Source organism: Heterodontus francisci, chromosome 16 (genome assembly GCF_036365525.1).
Source record: "Heterodontus francisci isolate sHetFra1 chromosome 16, sHetFra1.hap1, whole genome shotgun sequence".
Lineage (NCBI taxonomy): Eukaryota > Metazoa > Chordata > Chondrichthyes > Heterodontiformes > Heterodontidae > Heterodontus > Heterodontus francisci.
Window position 1 is genome coordinate 61130488 of NC_090386.1, and position 23450 is coordinate 61153937.

Below are 23450 nucleotides of genomic sequence, written 5' to 3' on the forward strand. Positions count from 1 at the left end.
AGGCTTTATGAGCTACCTTCTTCCCAAATGTTTGCACATTTTTAGATCTGGCTCATTTATAGTCCTTTGTTGCTTCATTACAAAACTTTTAACACCTTACCACCATGAGGTAGATATAGGAAACTGTTGGCTTGTAACAACAATACAATACTTTAGGTGCCAGCGATTTTACAGAAAATCTTCTGTTTTGGTAGGTTTAGAATTTGCAATTGCAGTCTATAGTGACCGAGATTTATTGCATTTGACTGGCACTGGAGACAGAAGTGTCCCTAGATCATTACAGGTGGACCTTTAAATCAGATCTGTCTCTGGTGTTCTGTGCATCATCTCCTCCTTCTACTTCACAGTGAATGACAAAACCTTCAACTATCATACCTCTACATTTTCAAAACCTACTTCTTCCACATGCCTTTTGTTAGCTCCTCTAATCTCTCTTGCACAACGTCTGATCCTTTGTGAAGTACTTCGGGACTTGTTCCTGTATATGATGTTATTCTGCTGGAGTAGTTTGTGTGGCAAAGGCAGGACACATCTGGAATAAATCCAGCTTCCTTTTGCTAATAAAAGTAAGTCATGGAATTTGGGTTTATACCCTCAGTATCTACCTTGAAATTTTTTTTTTTAATTTGCCAATTATTCCATTTTGGGGATACGAGAAGGTATTTTCAAACCTTTGGTTATTAGTTTGCTTTATTTTGAATCCCACCTGTTGCACTATTTTTGCTCAATTCAAATTAATTTACTGCCTCTTCTGGCCATGCCAAGCCCCATTTGTGAATCAGAAGCTACCTGTTATAGCTTTGCTTATCCAACAGACACAGAGCGACAAACCTAGCCAATGCCATTTTGGGTATTATACAATTCTAGCAGAGACTCGCAAAACATTTGTGGTCAAATTAGTATCTTTATCGCAACAGTACTTCTTTAACTCCAGAATTTCTAGCTATTCTTTCACCAAACACTTTAACAAAATCAAAACACCTCACTCTAGAAAAAGCTACATAAAGCTATCCATGTGTAAATTTTGTCAAGAGTCTGGCCTTGTCCATGGTTTATTGTCATAGAATATGAAAGTCTAATTGGGAACTGTTTTCTCCTAAGTTGAAAAGGCAGGTTTTCATCTGATAGGCTCAATACTATTCGAGGAATTAAACACTCTATTTCCTTGAAATCTAGCTGTTATAATCACAGCATCTATCATCAAAGAAAACAGCTTCGTAACTACTAATCTTGTTCCAAAGCAAAGTCCTTGTTTAGGATTCAAGTTTCGCAGCAACATTATACCTGCTCCTTTCTTGAGTCTAAGCTTGTGTGCTGGCATGCCTAATGGAGTTAGACTGTGCAGAAACTCTGGAGGGTATAGACAGTTATCATCTTCTTTGTCTATAGAATCAATACTGATGTATTCTTTTAATTCATCTAACAGCTTTTCTAAATCATTTTCATTCAAATCTATTGAATCTTCATTTCTAGCACAGAGAATAGCTTTTGAATAACAAGTTGTATCAAATAATCGCCCCCGCCATTTTGCCACACTTAGCCAATTCCATCATCTCATCCACCCCTCCCATGTAGACCCTCCCATGCCATAGAGGAGCATGATGTGGTTTACTGTGTAAATGGCTATAGAAATGTTAAGAAGGATGAGGAGAGACAGTGCACCATGGTCACAGTCACGGAGAATATCATTTATGTATGACTTTAGCAGGCAGTGCCAGTGGTGAAACCTGATTGGAGAGATTCATACATGGAGTTGCTGGAAAGATTGGCACATATTTGGCAGGCAACAATACATTCAAGAACTGAGGAGAGGAAAGAGAGGTTAGAGATGGGGCAACAGTCTGAAAAGGGGCCAAGGATGTTTTTTTGAGGAGGGGTGAAAAGCGGCTTTGAAAAGAAGATAGTACCTGAGAAGTTGGAAGCATTTACATCAGTTAGCATGGGGGCCAGGAAGAGAAGTTATCAACAGTTTAGTGGTAATGAAGTCGAGAGAGTGGGAGGTGAGTCTCATGGACAAAATGGACTCAGAGAAGGAATTATTGATGGGTGGGGGGAGGGGGTTGCAGAGAAGATAGGAGAGGATTCGAAAATCACACAGGTTTAGGGCTAGTGCAAGTGGAAACTTTGGGGCAGATTTGACTTGGTGGGTAAATGAAAGGGAGAGGGGCAACAGGGACAGCTGAATGGATGGTCCCAATCTTAGTAACAGAGAAGTCCATAAGCTTCTTGCACTTGTTGTTAGAGGTGAAAGTAGAGAGGGTTGGACAGAAGGGGTTAAAGACAAAGTTGGTAGTGGAGAAAATGAGCCAGAGGTTATCTTTGCTTTCCAAGATTATCCTGGCGTAATGATCAGCTTTGCAGAGGAGAGTAAGGCCCGATAGTGCTTGATACGCTCCAGCCAGGTCTGAAAATGGATGATTAAACCAGTTGTGTGCCAGATGCACTCATGTCAGTGCCTCTTGGACTTGAGGAAGTGAAGATGGGGGCCACGCGAGGGGAAACAATCAGGCTGAGAAAGTAAGGGTTTTACTGAGGACAAGGGCATCAAAAGTGGAGGTGAGTGATTGTTCAGAACAATGAAAGTGAATCTATGGTGTCACTGATATAATGATAGATCTTTACTATATCCAATGGCAGGAGAGCTGTTTATATGCTGTTTACTGCACTCAAATAAAGTGCATTTGGAAGCATTTACTAAATACTTTGAATTACATTCCCAGAGCCTTGTGTATCCACGTACAAATCTAATTCAATAAGTAATGGTTAACTCTGCGAAGTGACAATGTAGGCAGAAGAACTGTGACATTTCCTTGCCAATACTCACCAGAGTGGTTTGGTGCAGAATATTCAGGTGCAGCTGTGACAGCTGTTGTGCTTTTGTGGTGTTGCCATGTTTGTCTGTATTTCATATTTTGTACTTAGGTCATCAGCCTCCAGCACATCCTTTTTGGCCCCTTATGTAATAAAGGATAAGAGGGAGGAAGAGTTGTTTCTGCGTGAAACCAAACAGCTTGGTGACATCCACTCTTGTGAAAGTGACAAGCTGCTTCGGGGATCACCATAAAGCCAACACTTAACAAAATAGCAAAATAGCCCAACCTAACTTCACTGACTTCAGATGTTGCTTTTGAGGCACAGACCAAACAATCTCAATCCTCTTTCTCTAAACTAATTTGCTGCCCTTTCAGATGTGGTGGTATCCCACTCATACAAATACTGAAGTATTTGCTCCAAGTCTCTCTGCCTGGCTGAGGTTTTTAGGAAACCAGCTCTCACTCAACTGGGCAGCATTTGAAGAGTAATTTGACATTATGAGGAAAGATTGGATAGGCTGGGGTTGTTCTCCTTGGAACAGAGAAGGCTGAGGAAAGATTTAATTGAAATGCACAAAATTGTGAGGGGCCTGGATAGAGTTGATGTGAAGGGCCTATTTACCTTAGCAGAGAGGTCAGTGACTAGGGGGCATAGATTTAAAGTGATTGGTAGAAAGATTAGAGGGAAGTTGAGGAAAAATGTTTACACCCAGAGGGGGTAGGGGTCTGGAACTCACTGCCTGAAAGGGTAGTAGAGGCAGAAACCCTCAACTTATTTAAAAAGTGTCTGGATGTGCACCTCAAGTGTCATAACCTGCAGGACTACAGGCCAAATGCTGGAAGGCGGGATTAAGCTGAGTGGCTCGTTTTTCGGCGGGCGGAGATACGATGGCTCGAGTGGCCTCTTTCTGTGCTGTAAACTTTCTATGATTCTATGATTAAACAGCTCCTTCCAGGAGAACACACTCTGGATATTTAGAAATGCATTGCTGTTGTCAGGGCCACAGCATGGTAAAAGCTGCATATTTTCAACTATAAAAAATGGGTAGTATATATAAAAACACTCTGCCTGTTAACATTTACTTTTGTCCACTTAAAAGCTTTCTGATAAAATGTAATATTTTAAAAAGTGTTTTGCAGACCTCTCCCTCCCCCAATTTGACAACAAGGCGGGGATTGGGAGTATTGTATCAAGTGGAGGTTCAGTGCACAAAAAAAAACTGGGAAAGGTCTGATGGACAAAGAGCGTGAAAGAAAACCAAAGGGGGAATAGAAGGAGGGAAGGAAAAGGTCGAAGAAAAAGCTTTCCGACTCCTCATTCTACGATGTACAGCTGCTAGATCCGAACATGTATCAACACTGACACCATTCACAGCAAATTCTCTTTCTGAGATTCCCATCTTCTTGTGGTGAGAGGGTTGGACGGGTGGGGGGTGATATTGACAGAAGATGCCGGCTGCTCTGATGCAAATATCTTGCAACTGTTCGAACACTGCATAATTCAAACCCGAAGGGCGTAAGCGTGCGAGAATGAAAGAGTTAATTTCGAGGAGGTTGCTGTCCCGCCCACAGAATTACAGGAAATGAGTTCTTTGTCAGACAAGTCCTAAAATGCAAATAAAACCAGTCAAGACAAGGTGACAGGCTGTAGAAGTGGCTGGTGAGGGTTAGGCAATCTGGAGCTTACACTTTCAGACTTGCCACAGAGATTCTTCACTTGAAGTTGTACAGTCAGTGGTTTGTATATCCGAAGCAACAGGACTCTTCTGCAGGTAAGTTACGTGTAACAAGCGCAGTTTCGATTTGTCTACAATGTACCTATTGTACTCCTGTTTCGGTGCTGTATAACTCGATGACTCTGTGACTCTATGAGTACGAAAGGTAAGTTTGGGTGCTGTTTAAAACAAAACGTTTATACTGTACAACTATTTAGTTTTATGTTGGTTTTAATTGTTATTTCTCTTGTCTATCTTACCACCTCGCGAGCGATGCCTTGTTCGACAGGGAGTATCCAGCGGCCCTTTGGGTTCTCACCCAAATGGTTATTCTTTGTGTAACCCTGCACAGTGAGTGCTGGGAGGATATTTAACTGTAGGAGCCACCAACCCAATTGCTATCATAGGGGAGATTTCTTCCGTGCAATGCGATTGTAAACACCTTCTTGATAAATGCATTTCCAATTTTACTGTATCCAGTGCGCAGATAAAATATTTCCCTCAGGTGACTGTTCATATTGTTCCAGCTAAAGTCGCTGTAGCTAGGGTAGGTTCACTATTTTGACTGTCACCACAGCTAAGATTGGTTGGCGTTACTGTCTAACAATTGAATAGACGTTCATACACTGAATCTAGGACGTTCATACACATAAATCCAGGCTGACACTTCAGTTCTGAGGGAGAGCTGCATGTGGATGCAACATTCAACCGAGGCCGGTTCTTTCTGGTTTCCTGGCCAATATTTATTCCTCAGCCATTATCAGTAAAGCAGATAATTTGGTCATTGTTACTTTGCTGTTTGTGGGGTATTACTATGTGTAAATTGGCTGTCGTGTTCCCTACATTACAACAGTGATTGCGCTTCAAAAGTATTTCATTGACCATAAAATGTTTTAGTCTGTCCTGAGGTCATGAAAGACACTATATAAATAAGAGTTAATTTCTCTTCCTTTATATATGTTTTTCCCTAAGTCCTTGGAAGAACCTTTTTAATTTGTGTTTTAAAAGGCAATACGTGCTTGGTATTTTCATTATTTTGCCATTTAAAAAAAAATCTAACTTTAAATAGCTGCAGCAAGTTCTTCAAAACATCAGTATATTCCAAGTGATGTACTGGAAATCCACTCCACAACCTAACTTATTTGGAAATCTTATGGAAAAGACTATATTGAGAGACATTAAAAAATGTTTTGGGGAGGCATTACTCAATTTTATGTGTTTAACCTGTATTTTGTGTAAACTGCATCAGTATGTTTGGGGAATACTGAGACAGTTTGCATGAAATATGTTTCCTGCTTCCAATCCTGTAAAAGACACGATAACTCCAAGATAAGCAAAATTCACTGGAAATTAAACCACTGGCTGGTTTTTTAAAATGTGGTAAATTTATTTCTGCACCAGCTGATATGAGTAATCTTTAATGAAAACAAAAAAATGCTGGAAATACTCAGGAAGTCTGGCACTTTCTGTGGAGAGAGGAACAGAGTTAATGTTTCAGGTCACTGGCCTTTCCTCAGAACTGTTCTTTCAGCAGATCTGTTCTGATGAAAGGTCGTTAACTTGAAACATTAACTCTGTTTCTTTCTCCACAGGTGCTGTCAGACCTGCTGAGTATTTCCAGCATTTTGTTTTTATTTCAGATTTACTGCATCCTCAGTATTTTACTCATGTATTAGTCAGTAATCTCTAGTTCAGCTACTTAAAGCTCCATATAATCTATGACAGGTTTCGTAGAAATTAACTGGGCAGAACTTGCCATCCAAAATTACTCTCAATGTGAATTTTGTTATTACAGTTCACCTTGTTGAAGAGAGGAAAGTTGCAAAACAATGTGTGTGCTTTTTGACTTGTTTAAAAAAAGCATAACTTGCCCCAGTGATTGCAAGTTAGAATTTCTCCAGCTGTCAGGGAATCTCAGGATTTTTTAGTTCATCATGCCAATTCTGTCAATTCCTAGGTCGCCCTTCTCCATTTTCATCCAATTCTATTTAAGTTTCCACTCTATACTCTGAAACAGACATATTTGTCCTTTTGAAAGTTCACTCACCTGAGTGACCATTTATTTCACAAGTTACTGATTCTAGCGGGAGAAATTCAGACTTCAATAATTTGTGACTTTTTTTTATATAACTTTGAGCCTGCAGATATAGAGTGGATAGAGGCAGACAAGGCTAAATTTAGAATAAGAAGCTTGGCTTTTGCACTTTACTTTGGATGGTGAACATGACAATGTTTGTTAGCCTAGCATCCATGTTGATGTGAGTTGTTCTGTACTGTTGGCCTATAACTTGTGTGGATCTTATAGAAAGTTAGAGAAGACAGAGAGGAGAGGACAAGATGCAAAATTTGTACATTTGAGATTACTCTTTTTTGTTGGATTTTTTGTAAGAAAAGATAAATGATATGGCCTAGTGGGTTAGACACTAGTTTTTCACACCTGGCATCTCCAGTCAAATCCAGCCTAGACTCTATAGTACACTAAATGGATGAAAATTTCTTCCATTGGAAGCAGAGGGGCCTTGTGTAACATGAGTTTGGGTAGTCTCAATCTACTTCCTATTCGGCATTGGCATATGGCATAAAGCTGTCCCTAATTGGATATCAGTTGGCCTGTTTTTATCAATGGTGCTGTAAAGGAGATTGGCTGCTTTCTGTCACAGATGTCAATAAACAATTGAAAATCTAAATACCTGTACTTAGCACATCAGCTGGGAGAGTACCATAATATGTTGGTAAACATTGGAACATAGGAGCAGGAGTAGGCCATTCAGCTCACTGAGCCTGCTCCACCATTCAATATGATCATGGCTGTTCATCCACTTCAATGCCTTTATCCCACACCATCCCCATATCCCTTTATGTCATTGGTATTTAGAAATCTGTCAATCTCTGTTTTAAACCTACTGAATGACTGAGCTTCCACAGTCCTCTGGGATAAAGAATTCCAAAGATTCACAACCCTCTGAGTAAAGAAATTTCTCCTCATCTCTATTCTAAGTGGCTTCCCCTTATTTTGAAATTGTGTCCCTTAGTTCTAGACTCCCCAACCAAGGGAAACATCTTACCTACCCTGTCTATCCCTTAGGTTTCAATGAGTTCACCCCTCATTCTTCAAAACTCTAGAGAATACAGGCCCAGTTTCCTCAATCTCTTTTCATAGGACAGTCCCACTGTCCCGGGAACAAGTCTGGTGAACCTTTCGTTGCACTCGCTCTATGGCAATAATATCCTTCCTAAGGTAAGGGGACCAAAACTGCACACACTACTCTAGGTGCAGTCTAACCAAGGTTCTATACAATTGAAGCAAGACTTTGCTACTCCTGTACTCAAATTCTCTTGTGATAAAGGCTAACATACCATTAGTGTTCCTAATTGCTTGCTGTACCTGCATGTTAGCTATCAGTGACTTATTAACAAGGACACCCAGGTCCCTTTGTACATCTACACTTCCTAATCTCTTACCATTTAAGAAATACTCTGCGCATCTATTCGTCCTACCAAAATGGATAACCTCACATTTTTCCACATTATATTCCACATACCATGTTCTTCCCACTGAGTGTTAGTGAGAAAGTAGCTGACAGAGGAAGTACGTTTTAAGGCACAATGAAGTCAAGTTGGAAGAGTGAAACAGAGGAAATAGCAGGTTTCAGGTAATGGATAAGATTGAAAATGTTATTCAGGAAGAGGGAATTGAGGAACAGTGTGGCAAGGGAAGAAGCTGTGGTGTGCAAAAAAAAGTTACAGTAATAAGATATTCAATAGCACAATTAATGCACAGTTATTTTTGGCGTAATGATGAAATTTAATATTGCAATAATTTTGACTACCAACAGCAATGTTGCAGGAAGTGAAACAAGGATGGACAGGTTAGTGTAAAGAATGGGATAGTAATTTGGGATGGACCATCTAGGAATTAATGACTCAGGGAAGTAAGCTTGAGTGTCATGCCTGAAAATTAAAAAGAAGGGGTTGTAAAGCTGTATACTTTTTTTATTCATTCTTCAGAAGTGAACGTCGCTGGCAAGACCAACATTTATTGCCGATCCCTAATTGCCCTGGGAAAGGTGGTGGTGAGCCGTGTTCTTGAACTGCTGCAGTTCACCTGGTGTAGGTACACCCACAGTACTGTTAGGGAGGAAGTTCCAGGAATTTGACCCAGTGACAGTGAAGGAACAGCAGCATAGTTCCAAGTCAGGATGGTGTGTGACTTGGAGGGGAACTTGCAGGTGGTGGTGTGTCCATGCATCTGCTGCCCTTGTTCTTCTCGGTGGTAGAGATCACTGGTTTGGAAGGAGCCATGGTGAGTTCCTGCAGTGCGTCTTATAGAAGGTACACACTGCTGCCACTGTGGTGGAAGAAGTGAATATTTAAGGTGGTGGATGGGATGCTGATCAAGTGTGCTACTCTGTGTTGGACGGTGTCAAATGTTTTGAGTATTTTTGGAGCTGCACCCATCCAGGCAGGTTGGTATTGTGGGCTATTGCCAGTCTTATGTGGCAGAGAGTTCAACAATAAAACTTTGGAAATAGATGAGTGGCTAAGCAATGGGTACTGGGTAAAATTGTTTTGGATTTAGTTAGTGATAAAAATAGATAGCGATAAGAAGAGCTGGGAGAGAGGTAAAGAAAATAGTAAGAAATAGAAAGGAAAAAGTACTTCCAGCTAAATAAAGCACACCCCAAAAAAACTGAACATTCCAAATGAAAAAAATGACTACAATTAAAGCTCTGTATCAAAAGCCCAGAAATGTTATGAATAAAATGCTTGAGTTAGAAGTTTACCTAGCAGCAGGAAATAATGTAGGGATAACATGTCCTGCATCAAAAGATGAAAATAAATTTAATTTCAGAAGGATAGATAAAACAGGAGAGCAGTTACTTCACATGTTCAGGAAATGTTAGACATTAAGAAAAATGGATTGACTCCAGGGATAAATAAAGAATGAAATGGCCCAGCTTTAGTTAACAGACAGGGGATAAGATTAACAATAAGAAGACCATTTTCAGGTTTGCGCCTCATACTTGAATTTAACCAGCAAGTTAGAGGTACCAAGCAGGTGCTGCGCTGCAGCTCCTCAGTTTTAAAAGGCTGAAAATTGGCCGATTTCTGCAACCGTTGGGCCTGTTATGTAGGGGAGGAGGGATCTGATCCTGGAGTATGGCGGGGCAGGGTGAACCTTTATAGAGAATGGGCTGGCAGCAGGCTGCTGTAGTTTTGTGGGGCTTGCTATATCCAATTACTCCTACTCTGTTTTCTATGTCCTTTCTCTGTGCCTCAATCAATGCTGCTGCTTTACCTTTAAATAAATAGTCTTTAATCTTTGCAAAACATCTCTCTCAATGTACTTTATCAAATAAGATCATGCATATCTCATCCCCTTTTCCTACATACTAGATCATTTCCTCAAAGAATTTAATGAATGTGCTATTTGATATGACTGGGCGTTTTATGTGGTTCAATGTATTTTATTGCAAGTATGATTGCAGCCAGAATTATGAAAAGTGGGTACCTTATTAACATGCATATCTGGATTTAAGATTGAACAAAATGTACTTTGGTAGTTATGTCCTGTTCAATTGCATTGGTTTCTGGTATACTCAAATGCTTATGAAGTAGATAAAATATTAAAATAAATTACTGATTTCACACTCTCTATAGAGACTGAGAATTGGTGAGAATACTTTGGTCTTATTGATGCAGTGTGCATACAGGGTGACATTTATCCTCTTCTGCAGATAACTTTTTATATCTTCTGGTGTAAAAGTGAGTTAAGGCATTAACTGGATCAAGCTGTGACAGAAAGAACACAGTAACTGACTTCTTTGCTACACAAACATTTATTTTCTAGCTGTTTGAAGAAAATCCATTGGAAAAAGTATTCTTTCAATAAGAATTATCTTGCTAAATTGTGACATTACAGACTTCAACAAACAAGCTAAATACTAACAGACTATAGTGTCATTTTACTAGGGCAGAACCTATCACTTACATGCAACTTCCATTCATTGGGAGATTCACTCTATCTCTTTTTCATGATCTATGACTTTGCTCTTGTCTTGTGTTCATTGGATTTTGGGGATCAAAGGTGTCTTCATCTTGCATATTTGCATCTTTTACTTTTCCTGTTCGCTGCTCAAACTAAAGACATGGGACAGATAATCCTTAACATCTTCCCCATCTGCTTGAACTATTCTTCATCAAGATTTTCTGAAATGGATGTTGTTAGATTTGATTTGAAGTGATCAAATAGTGTCAGACTCTGTTCCTCATTGGATATTCTGTTTTTTGAATACTCTCTTTGCAGTTCTTCATATTTTTTTCCTTTCTTGTAAATATTCTGCCACTGCACCGTTTGGAGCCTTTCAGTTTCAACGCCTGTACAGCAGATACAAAAAATAACTAAAATAGCAAATTATTCTTCAAATTTGGTTGTTACCTCCATCACAATTCTTTCTGTTGTTACGATCAGGTGAAACGGGTTCGAAGGGCTCTCCTCGTTTCTCCCCTTGTTTGACCGTAACAGGTTTTTGCTTCTTTATATGCTTCCCAATTTAGTGAGTGTTAAACTATTTATGTGCTATGATCATAAAAGAATCAATGGGACATGTTTTCTTGAGTTTAACAAAGAAAGAATTTATCTTTATTGTACTTAAACCGATCACGCACACACTTGAGGTTCCCACAAATGCACAAATAGGTTACAGATTGGGGAAAGATAGATTGTTCAGATTATGGTCTGGAGCAATATAAAGGGGTATACCGTCTGTGGAGTTTAATGACTTGCTTGGCTTCTGGCTGAACTCGGTGATCCTGAGGCTTCCGGCTTGTAGATGCGGACCACAGATTCAGTGGTTCCCCTGGAAACAGCGATGTGGATGAGTTCCTTTACAGGGTCTCTGTTGCAGTGATAGACTTAGGTGGGTACGGCCAGCAGGCAGGGTTCAAAACTTGTAAGGTGGACTGGAGAGAGAGAGGGTCCCCCACTTGGGTCACCTCTGATCAGTGTTCAGTTGCTTGTCTGTCTGCAGAGAGAGAAAAAGCAGCTTAAAACACACAGATGGTGGGCCTGTCATATATGGCTCAGTGTAAATTTCCTCTTGCAACTGAATTAGTTCATGTCTAGGAATTCCCTTCTCTCAATCAGGGTCCCACTGTTCAAGTGATTGTCTTTGAGTGGTTTGTCTCCATTTAATGTCCTGTTAATGGGGACTAGCCAGGCGATTCACACAAAATTCCCCACGTCAGTGTTCTAGAGGGTACTAGCCAGACAATTTGAGTCCACCTTGATGCGTTGGAATGTAGGGTGTTTTGATGCAAAGTTTGGTAGCCATTTTAGTTGCTAGCAGTCACCTTTTTAAAATTTAATTCAGCTTTCCAGCCGATGGAGTTAAAACATCATCATTTGGCATAGCACATGTTCATGACACTGTGATCAAAGAGAGCAATTAGTTCTTTCTCTAAGCAAGAACAGAATAGCTCCAATTTTATTTGTTCCCTTTTTTAAAATGTACAGTGGATGCACTGAAGACAGTGAAGGAAATATGGGCCACATTTTACAGCACCCCACCCCCCCCCCCCATCGCCATCCCGACATCGGGGGGTCATGGTGGGGGGAAGGGTGTAAAAAGGCTCCAGCAGAGGCCCGCCATGGGCCTTGACGCCGGGAAGCCCATTCCCATACTGCTGGTGGTGGCGAAGCCTCATGTGTTCCCCCGCCAACCCCTTCCCCCCCAACCCTGCCACTCGGAGACTGGGCCAGAATTTACATAAGTTAATTTAGCCAAATGAATGAACTAAATACTCACCCACTCCCGTCATCCGTTACGGTGCCATATTGCAACTGGCATCCGGCACTCCCATGCCATCAGATCTCCGACTGGTGATGTAAGCCGGAACACTGGGGGGGGAGGGTGGAGCCAGGTAGGTTTTCAGGACAGGAGGGAATGAGTTGAAATGTCTCTGATTGGTCTAGGGGGTGGTGGGAAGGAGTTAAGAAAGATCAGGAGCACAAGGTAACTTTTTTAGGGGGAGGAGAGGGCAAGTACTAAATTTGATAGTCATTACGGGGGATGGGAGAGGGTTGGGATAACTTTATTTTTTTTTAAGGTCTTCTGGCTTTAAATATTCAAATTGTTACATAGGGCTCGAAGCTCTTTAAAAATGACGTTGGCGCCTGTGCAGTGGCACCTGACGCCGTTGCCAGGGACGGAACGCCCACCCCATCTACATCATCAGTGGAGTGGGGGTCTCCACCCCGACCATGTAAATGAGCTGCTGTGTTTAATATCACGGCAGCTCTGTGGAGTAAAGCCCACACGTGCGGGCCGCCATCTTTGAACTCTGCGGCGAGCTTGTAAAATGCAGCCCTATGTGTAAATAAAAGACAATAAAGGTATAGAAGCACAAGGCATGTCTTTATATGGCTCGTGATACCAACTTAATACTGCAAGCTATTATACAAGTTTGTTAATATGGAATTGTAGCAAGTCACCTGTATATGAAGAGTCATTTTGATATTTTTCTACTGTTCCTTTTTTTTTGCTTCAGCTGCTCAATTTCAGATGCTCCTAGTTAGGTGCTAACATTTGCCAGCAAGTAAGTTACAGTCCTTAACATATTGAGCTAGAACCGTGGTTGTAAATCATTCTGCACGTATATCCCTAGATTTAATTATGGATATTTTTGATCAGTTCAATCTAAGTTAATGAATAAGATATTAATAATTTAATATTCTTCTGAAATATATATGTATGAAAAAATGGTTTCGGCCATTCGGCTTTTCGGTTAGGGCGGCACAGTGGCGCAGTGGTTAGCACCGCAGCCTCACAGCTCCAGGGACCCGGGTTCGATTCCGGGTACTGCCTGTGCGGAGTTTGCAAGTTCTCCCTGTGTCTGCGTGGGTTTTCTCCGGGTGCTCCGGTTTCCTCCCACAAGCCAAAAGACTTGCAGGTTGATAGGTAAATTGGCCATTATAAATTGTCACTAGTATAGGTAGGTGGTAGGAGAATATAGGGACAGGTGGGGATGTTTGGTAGGAATATGGGATTAGTGTAGGATTAGTATAAATGGGTGGTTGATGGTCGGCACAGACTCGGTGGGCCGAAGGGCCTGTTTCAGTGCTGTATCTCTAATCATAAAAGTTTTAGATCAGACTAATTCAGAACAGTAACACTTTAACTGGATCAATCTGAGGTATGGGGACAGGTTGTAGAGATAGGTTTGTATTCCTTTGAGTACCAAAGATGGAGGTGATATAATAGAGGGGCTAGATGGAGAGAAACTATTTCCTCTGGTGGTGAGTTCAGAACAAGGGGGCATAACCTTAAAATTAGAGCTAAACCATTCAGGAGTGATGTCAGGAAGCAATTTTCACACAAAGGGGAGTGAAAATCTGGAATGTTTTACCCAAAAAACTATTGAGGCTAGGTCAATTGAAAATTTCAAAACTGAAATTGATAGATTTTTGTTAGGTAAAGGTTTTTTTATATATATTCATTCATGGGATGTGAGCATCACTGGCTAGGCCAGCATTTATTGCCCATCACTAATTGCCCTTGAGAAGGTGGTGTTGAGCTGCCTTCTTGAACTGCTGCAGTCCATGGGAGGTAGGTACACCCACAGTGCTGTTAGGAAGGGAGTTCTAGAATTTTGACCCAGCGACAGTGAAGGAACAGCGATATAGTTCCAAGTCAGGATGGTGTGTGACTTGGAGGGAAACTTACAGGTGGCGGTGTTCCCATGCATTTGCTGCCCTTGTCCTTCTAGTTGATAGAGGTCGCGGGTTTGGAAGGTGCTGTCGAAAGAGCCTTGGTGCATTGCTGCAGTGCATCTTGTAGATGGTACACACTGCTGCCACTGTGCGTCGGTGGTGGAGGGAGTGAATGTTTGTGAATGGGATGCCAATCAAGCGGGCTGCTTTGTCCTGGTTGGTGTTGAGCTTCTTGAGTGTTGTTGAAGCTGCACCCACCCAGGCAAGTGGTGAGTATTCCATCACACTGCTGACTTGTGCCTTGTAGATGGTGGACAGGCTTTGGAAAGTCAGGAGGTGAGTTACTCACTGCAGGATTCCTAGCCTCTGATCTGCTCTTCTAGCCACGGTATTTATATGGCTACTCCAGTTCAGTTTCTGGTCAATGATAGCCTAAGATGTTGATAGTGGGGGATTCAGCGATGGTAATGCCATTGAATGTCAGGGGGAGATGGTTAGAGTCCCTCTTGTTGGAGATGGTCATTGCCTGGCACTTTTTGGCACAAATGTTACTTGCCACTTATCAGCCCAAGCCCGGATATTGTCCAGGTCTTGCTGCATTTCTGCACGGACTGCTTCAGTATCTGAGGAGTCACGAATAGTGCTGTACATTGTGCGATCATCAGCGAACATCCCCACTTTTGACCTATGATTGAAGGAAGGTCATTGATGAAGAAGCTGAAGATGGTTGGGCCTAGGACACTACCCTGAGGAACTCCTGCAGTGATGTCCTGGAGCTCAACAACCACAACCATCTTCTTCTGCGCGAGGTATAACTCCAACCAGTGAAGAGATTTCCCCCTGATTCCCCTATCCTTCAGTTTTGCTAGGGCTCGTTGATGCCATACTTGGTCAAATGCTGCCTTGATGTCAAGGGCAGTCACTCTCACCTCACCCCTTAAGTTCAGCTCTTATGTCCATGTTTGAACCAAGGCTGAGTGGCCCTGGCGGAACCCAAACTGAGAGTCACTGAGCAGGTTATTGCTAAGCAAGTGCTGCTTGATGGCACTGTTGATGACACCTTCCAACACTTTACTGATGATTGAGAGTAGACTGATGGGGTGGTAATTGGCCGGGTTGGACATGTCCTGCTTTTTGTGTACAGGACATACCTGGGCAATTTTTCACATTGCCGGATAGATGCCAGTGTTGTAGCTGTACTGGAACAGCATGGCTAGGGACGCAACAAGTTCTGGAGCACAGGTCTTCAGTACTATTGGCGGAATATTGTCAGGGCCCATAGCCTTTGTAGTATCCAGTGCCTTCAGTCATTTCTTGATATCACGCGGAGTGAATCAAATCGGATTGGCTGAAGTCTGGCATCTGTGATGCTGGGGACTTCAGGAGGAGGCTGAGATGGATCATCAACCCGGCACTTCTGGTTGAAGATTGTTGCAAATGCTTCAGCCTTATCTTTCGCACTAATGTACTGGGCTCAATGATGGGGATATTTGTGGAGCCACCGCCTCCAGTTAGTTGTTTAATTGTCCACAACCATTCACATCTGGATGTGGCAGGACTGCAGAGCTTAGATCTGATCCGTTGGTTATGGGATCACTTAGCTCTGTCTCTTGCATGCTGCTTACGCAGTTTGGCATGGAGGTAGTCCTGTGTTGTAGCTTCACCGGGTTGACATCTCATATTGAGGTATGCCTGTTGCTGCTCCTGGCATACCCTCCTGCACTCTTCATTGAACCAGGGTTGGTCTCCTGGCTTGATGGTAATGGTACTGGGGGATATGCCGGGCCATGAGGTTACAGATTGTGGTTGAGTACAATTCTGCTACTGCTGATGGCCCACAGCACCTCATGGATGCCCAGTTTTGCATTGCTAGATCTGTTCGAAATCTATCCCATTTAGCACGGTGGTATTGCCACACAGCACGATGGAGGGTATCCTCAATGTAAAGGCGGTACTTGGTCTCCACAAGGACTGTGCGGTGGTCACTCCTACCAGTACTATCATGGACAGAAGTGTCTGCGGCAGGCAGGTTGGTGAGGATGAAGTCAAGTATGTTTTTCCCTCTTGTTGGCTCCCTCACCACCTGCCGCATACCCAGTCTAGCAGCTATGTCCTTTAGGACTCAGCCAGCTAGGTCAGTAGTGGTGCTACCGAGCCACTCTTGGTGATGGACATTGAAGTCCCCCTACCCAGAGTACATTCTGTGCCCTTGCCACCCTCAGTGCATCCTCCACGTGGTGTTCAACATGGAGGAGTACTGATTCATCAGCTGAGGGAGCGCAGTAGATGGCAATCAGCAGAGGGTTTCCTTGTCCATGTTTGACCAGATGCCATGAGACTTCATGGGATCCGGAGTCAATGTTGAGGACTCCCAGGGCAACTCCCTCCCGACTGTATACCACTGTGCTGCCACCTCTGCTGGGTCCATCCTACCGGTGGAACAGGACATACCAGTGGATGGTGGTGGCAGTGTCTGGGATATTATCAGGTATGATTCCGTGAGTATGACTATGTCAGGCTGTTGCTTGACTATTCTGTGGGACAGCTCTCCCAAATTTGGCACCAGCCCCCAGATGTTAGTAAGGAAGACTTTGCAGGGTCGACAGGGCTGGGTTTGCCGTTGTCATTTCCGGTGCCTAGGTTGATGCCGGGTGGTCCGTCCGGTTTCATTCTTTTAAAAGATATGAAACAAAAGCAAGTAAATTGAGTTAAGATGCAGATCAGCCATGATCTAACTGAATGGCGAAATAGGCTGGAGGAACTGAATGGCCTGTTCCTGTGAAACTGACCAAGAAATCGTGTCCATCAGCAACAATATGCAACACAGTTACTAAAATGCAGCATTGTTAAAGCCATTGGCTGGAGTTCAACTTTACCACCACAGTTACTGAGTAACAGCTATCAATTAAAATTAGATTTCTTTATTAACCGACAAAGGGTTCAACAGGAAGTTTGGAATAAAGCAGTCTAATAATTATCACCTTTAATTTTATCCTCTCGAAAAGATTGTCCAGGAAACAACCTTGAACTCAAAATTTATGTATTATTACCAAATTTGAATTTCGGGTCTATTGTTTTAGTAGTGTATTCTTTTGGGAGTGAGGAGGTGAACCACCAGTCACATAGTACCAACCATATATCCTTCTCTTGTGGCTGTAGTGTTGATATGGCTAGTCCAGTTCAGCTTTTGGTCAATGAAAGCCCTCAGTATACTGATGATGGCCACTTGGCAATGATGGTGCCATATGAATGTCAAGAGGAGATGGTTAACTTCACTTGTTCAAAATGATCATTACTCACTTGTGTGACATGGATGTTACCTGTCACTTGTCTTCCCAAGTGTGGATGTTATCCAAGTTCTGCTGTAGGCTGTTATGAGCTGCTTTGTTGTTGGAAGAGTTGTGACTGGAGCTGAACACTAGAATCGTAAGTAAGCAGGCCTGCTCCTGCCCTCAAGATGGAGAGAAGGTCATCAATGAAGCAGATTAAGATGGTTGGGCAGAGGTCACTTCCCTGAGGAAAACCTGCAGTGCTATTCATCTATAATGTCCTCAAAGAGGTCAAGGACAGTTGTCAGGCAGAATTTATCTCTTTAATTCGTGGTCATTGTTTCTTATTAAGGTGTCAGCCTTGGATCAGTGGTAGCACTCTTGCTGCTGAGTCAGAAGGTTGTGGGTTCAAGCCCCATTCAATAGGCTTCAACACATAATTTAGGCTGGCAAATCAGTGCAGTACTGAGGGAGTGCTGCAGTGCCAGAAGTGCTGTCTTTCAGATGAGGCATTAAACTGCCCTTTTGGGTAGTTGTAAAAGAACCTGCAGCACTAAGCACTATTCAGAGAAAAGCAACAGAGTTCTCCTGGTGGCCTGGCCAAGATTTATCCTTCAACCAACACACAAACACAGATGATCTGGTCATTGATCTCTGCTGTTTATGGGGCCTTGCTGTGCACAAATTGGTTGCTGCCTTCCTACAACAGTGCTTACACTTTAAAAGGACTTAATTAGCTTTACAGTGCTTTGGAAGGGCTTGAGGATTTAAAAGCTGCTATATAAATGCAAGTCCTTTCTTTCTAAGTTAATTATATAGAACTCCTCCTCCAGTATATTCGCTCCAGCCTACCCTTAAGATAAAGTCCATTATTTTATATTCAATTAGGTTAATAGGCATTTAGTTGCCTGGCTAAATTTTGTCACTTTTTTAAGTTTGCCTTTCATCTAACCTGAAACATCACAAGTGCCCAGGGATTTCTCCATGACAATAAGTAGTAGAGTAAGCAAGTCTAGAATATTCCCTTCAAATTAAACCAAGGAAGTGGAATGAGAGGATGTATAAAATTAAAATAGAAATCTGGAAGAACCCTGTGTACTCTAATTTTATTGAGTCAATCTCCTCGAGGCTGTGTTTTGCAATCCTGGATTCTGCTGCACTCTGTCGGGGGCGGGGGTGGTGGGTGTGTGGGTGTATTTTGCTCTTTGTCTTTCTCTCTTTGTGTCTCTCATTGTCTCTCTTTTTGTTCTTTTCTCTCTCTTACTGAAGAACTTTGACCTTCACAATACATTTACTGTTGCAAGTCTTGCATTGGGCAGAGATTCTTTAAGACTAACTATCTTTTGCTTAATGTTACATAAGGGAGCATTTATTTAATTTCTAATTACTGCAACTAACTTGTTCAGTCCTGACTTGCCCATTTCCATGGCACCGGTGTAGACTCTATGTAACTTTGAAGGTATAAATAATGTTCTGGCACATTGGATGTTTGGTATTCCATTCTAAAAGGATTACTTCAGCTTTGGTTCTGCAAGAACATGTGAAGCTAATAGTTAAAGTTCACTTCAGGTTTGATATTAATTTATTAATGTGTCTACAATTTATTCAAAGGAAACTTTGCAAACATATCACTATCTCCATACAAATGCTAAATGCCTTCAGTTTAGAAGAAAATATGTACAGGCTTACATAGTTTGTGTTCTGAAAAACAACATTATGTTGAAGTTATTCTGTAAAAGAATCAAGATTTGTAACTTCGAGAGCGAAGAAGTCACTGTAAGGCCCATTCATTCCATTGGGAGAACTTGGGGCCTGCCATCATCTTCCACAAGGTAGTCCCAGGAAGCGACGGTAAGTGGTAAACCAGAATGAGGAAAATCCTCCAGGGATCCAGACAGTGCCTCCATTCAGCCCCATCCCACCTTTGTCATTTGTATGCAACACACAGGGAAGGAGCAGCCAGCAGCTGTCCTGGTGGAGGCAGGGCATGAGAAAAGTCTGGCAGTGCTGGTGAGATAGTGGTAAGGTTCACCATGTGAATTTTAACTCAACCTCCAAGTTGGAGGACAATCCTTGCAATAGTGCCAACTAACTTACTGTAAACTTTCCATGAGAAGCGAGCAGTCCAGGATTTCGTTGACCAAATTTCAAAGTTAGTGTGGAAGAGTTGCTGACATACGTTCTTTTTGTTCAGACATGGTGGGGGGAATTTTATGCTGGTGGCGGGGTTCTCAGCGTCGAGATCCCCATGTCGCCTCTTTTCCAGAAGGCCCACTAAATTTAGTGCCAAACAGGCACTTAAGTGGACTAGAGATGATGGTCCTGAAGGCCAAGGATCGTCGCTGGACCCAGGTCTCTGGTAGGTTAGGGTGGGAGGGGTCTCATGAGGTGAGGGTCGCAGGAGGGGGAGGGGTGTCGGCTGCAAGGTCATGGGGTGGCCCTCGGCGGCCCCCCTTTCCCAATGCCCGGTTCCCTGTTCAGGCACTAAGTGCCTTTGAATGAGGGATACCCCACCAACCCCTGGAGCCAGGAAGCAGCATGCATGGTTTTTCGTGCCGTACTTCCCGTGTGGCAACAGGTCCACACGCCACACAGGTAATTGTGGTTGCGGCAGGAAGAGACCCTTACGTGGGGGTTAATTACCCAGTTAAGGGCCTCAATTGGCGACAGGATGGGTAGGCTGTTCACAGGCCTTCCCGCCCCGGACTAAATTTCAACGGAGGCAGGAGTTGGCAGGAACCCCCGCCACCATCCCAAACACCTCCAAACTCGTTGCTGGGGAGAGCATAAAATTCCCCCCGATGTGTCTGTTCATGATTAAGGATAATCCCCTAATCCCAAAGCAGTGCTTGAATTTGTTTCCCCCACTCCCTGTAGGAAATAGAACACTGCCAGAGTGCCATCTTTTGGATGAGATGTTAAAAAAGCTGTACTTTGCCCTTTTGGGTGCTTGCAAAAGGTCCCATGGCTGAATTTTGAAGTATAGGGCAGTTTGCCATGGTATCCTCGCAAGTATCTAGCCTGAAATTAACATCACGAGACTGATTATCTGGTCATTTTGTCTGAGTCTTGTTTGTGAGATCTTGCTGTGTGCAAATTCACTATTGTGTTTCCTACGTTGCAACAGTGACTAAACTTCAAAAGTACTTAGTTGGTTGAAAAGTACTTTGGGACGTCCTGAGGTTGTGAAATATATAAATACAAGTTCTTTCTTTTACATTTATTGCATTTGCAAACTCGTCACTTCCTTGTCTTGTCTTTTACCAGGGTACCCGTGGGCTGGTGATCTTAACATCGGTGATGGGTAAGGGTTCTCACTAGTAGAAAGTTATGTATTCAGGGATGTTTCATATCACCACAGGAGCTGGGTGGATAGTGTATGAGTACTTATGCCATATCACTGGGTCTTTCTGCCAATTCTCCATAGGTACTTGTACTGCCAGAGTTACTGCCCTGTTTCACTATTGGAAAGGGCTGCTCGCTAACCTCCCGGGTTCTTGCTTATTTTCAGTCACCCAGTGTGTCAGGTGAGGAGCTTGGTCAACTTCCTGGTGGATCTATTCCTGGTCTTGGGAAAACCAGCCATATGCAAGTCCAAGCTGCAAAGAATCACTCGAGAGGTTCTCCAACTGCTGACACATGTTTAGAGTTTAAATATGCGCATTATTAATCATGGAACAGGTTAATAGATAAAGTATACTTATTCAGAAATCGGCAAGGTTAATTCGGTTAGAGCAGTTGATGTGATCAGCTGACAATGTTGCTTCGGTGGACACTGAATGGTGTTCATTTCATCTTAAATAGGACTTTGCTCAATGAGCAGCTTTTGTTTGTTGATGTTTGTAGATTTTCAGAGACTGAAGTTGAAAGTTTATTCTAATATTCCTTTGTCTCTTTCAGAAAATAGCCTCTGATTGGAAATATTCTGGAAACCTCTGACTGTAAACAGGGAGCAAGTTAAAGCGGGAATCAGGCCAGTGATTAGGATACCTGGTGAAGCTCTGCTGGAATTTTCACAGATGCATTCAACTGGTTGTCTAGGAGACCAAGCATGATGCCCCAGTAACACTGTGTAAACGTGGATACTGAGTCTTGGTCCCTGGTAACAGCGAGCAGAAAGTGGTAAAGCAGGAAATGCTAAAACAAGTCTCTGGCCCTCCTGCTTTCACCTCGGCAATTCCTTTCCGGATCCTGAACAAGGGACCCGATTATTTTCGAAAGCAAATGGAGAGCAGCAGCCGGAAACCAAGTGCTGTGGAGCGCCTGGAAGCCGATAAATTAAAATATGTAAAGAGCCAGCAGGTAGCGAGTACCCGACAGCAGCCAGTAAAGGCAAGTGAACCCGTCCTATCTCCTGCTATCAGGCGGACCCTCCACAGTCCCAGAAAAACCTCCAGTACTAGGGCCCACAGGACAGAGAACACTGATTGGAGAGGTGCCTTAAACCTGGAGACACTGAAAAATCTAATCCACACCTATGAGACTCCAAACCCGCCAGCGAAACAGCCAGACTCTGTGGAACGGGCCGCCAACTCCAACACTGGAAACTTGCAGAGCCACAGACACGTGGAGCCTGGGAGCAAGGCTGAGCAACAGAGCAGCGTCTTTGTCCCAGCTCATAATGCAGCAGTGAGACGGGTGGATGTGCGGCCCAGTGTGAGCAGGTGTGTCTGGAAGCCACCATGCCCCACTCCGGCCAAGTCGAGGCTATCATCTGCCACCAGCTCCAGGGACTCACCAAGGAAAGCCTGCCCCGAGCTGGCTGCTCGGCCACAGCTCTCACTGCACCGCTCCAAGTCTGACCTGAGTGACCGCTACTCTCGAGTCAGTGCCAACTTGGAGCGATTCTTCAACTTCTGTGGCCTGGATCCTGAGGAGTTGGAGAGCACAGGGATGGAATGCTTGGCCCGAGCCAGCTCTGATATAGTATCCCTCAAGCTCTACAGTGCTAGCAACCTCAGCTCTGAGTACAGCCGTTCCCAATACAGCAACATAGTTGAGGAGAGATCAAATGAGCGCATCCCATATGGGATCTCCATTATTGAACGCAATGCCAGGGTCATTAAATGGTTATACAGCTGCAAGGAAGCCAAGGAGTCACAGAGAGTGTCACCTGTATAAAAGAGGAGATGCTGGGAGAAGAAGCAGAAACTGAGGCGTCATGATCTTGTCTTTGATGTTGAATTCATGATTCCATTGAGACATTGAAACTCAAACTGTATTGGTTATTACTGCCATCTACTACTCTTAGTGTTTTTTTTAAGGGCTGTCCTGCTTTTGGAGTGTGTAAACTGTGAAAATAAGACTCAACAAATTGAAAACTTCAAATTGCTGTGAATGTGTTTCACCCTGTTGGATATTAATGGAATAGATCAGGATGATTCATGTGATTGAGTTCAAAAACATACAGAAGATCTTTGGAAATTTACTAAACCAAAAAATTGGACCAAGTTTTTTACACCAGATTTTAGCTGAATAAATTTGGCTAGTTTCAGGTAAAGAATACATACAAATCTACTTTTATCTGGTAAGTTTATATAAAAGCTTAAGCGTTATAAAGAAAATAGCCTATGCTAGAAATGTACAGCAGGTCCATTAACATCTGAGAGAAAAGATGGGTTAAGCCTTGGGTACAAGCTTTACGGCTGGATGAAGCCTGTCTAACCCAAACACTAATATAATTTTTGTTTCAGATATTGATAGACCTGCAGTATTTCAGATTCCAAGTGCAAAAATGTTACCTTTTTATCTGTGCTATCAGTAAATATTGTACTTTATCGAGAGTTAAACGCTACACTACAAATCTCTTTCTGTCAGACTCTACTGTATAAATACATCTCACATGAGAGGCTGGTTTTATAACTTCTGTATCATTGTGAATTTTGTATATATTTAAAGATTGCAATTTGATATTTTGCTCCTGTTTTTAATTAAATGCCAA

At 42.7% G+C, this 23450-nt stretch overlaps 1 protein-coding gene across 1 annotated transcript; it reads left to right on the forward strand.

Annotated features, from left to right (window-relative positions):
- Window positions 1-4427: 4427 nt before the first annotated feature.
- On the forward strand, window positions 4428-23450 carry LOC137378473 (protein FAM110B-like). The gene is made up of 2 exons (XM_068048802.1): window positions 4428-4585; window positions 21410-23450. Exon 2 carries the CDS (start codon window positions 21644-21646, stop codon window positions 22628-22630), a length of 987 nt encoding a protein of 328 aa, XP_067904903.1. The 5' UTR covers window positions 4428-4585; window positions 21410-21643; the 3' UTR covers window positions 22631-23450.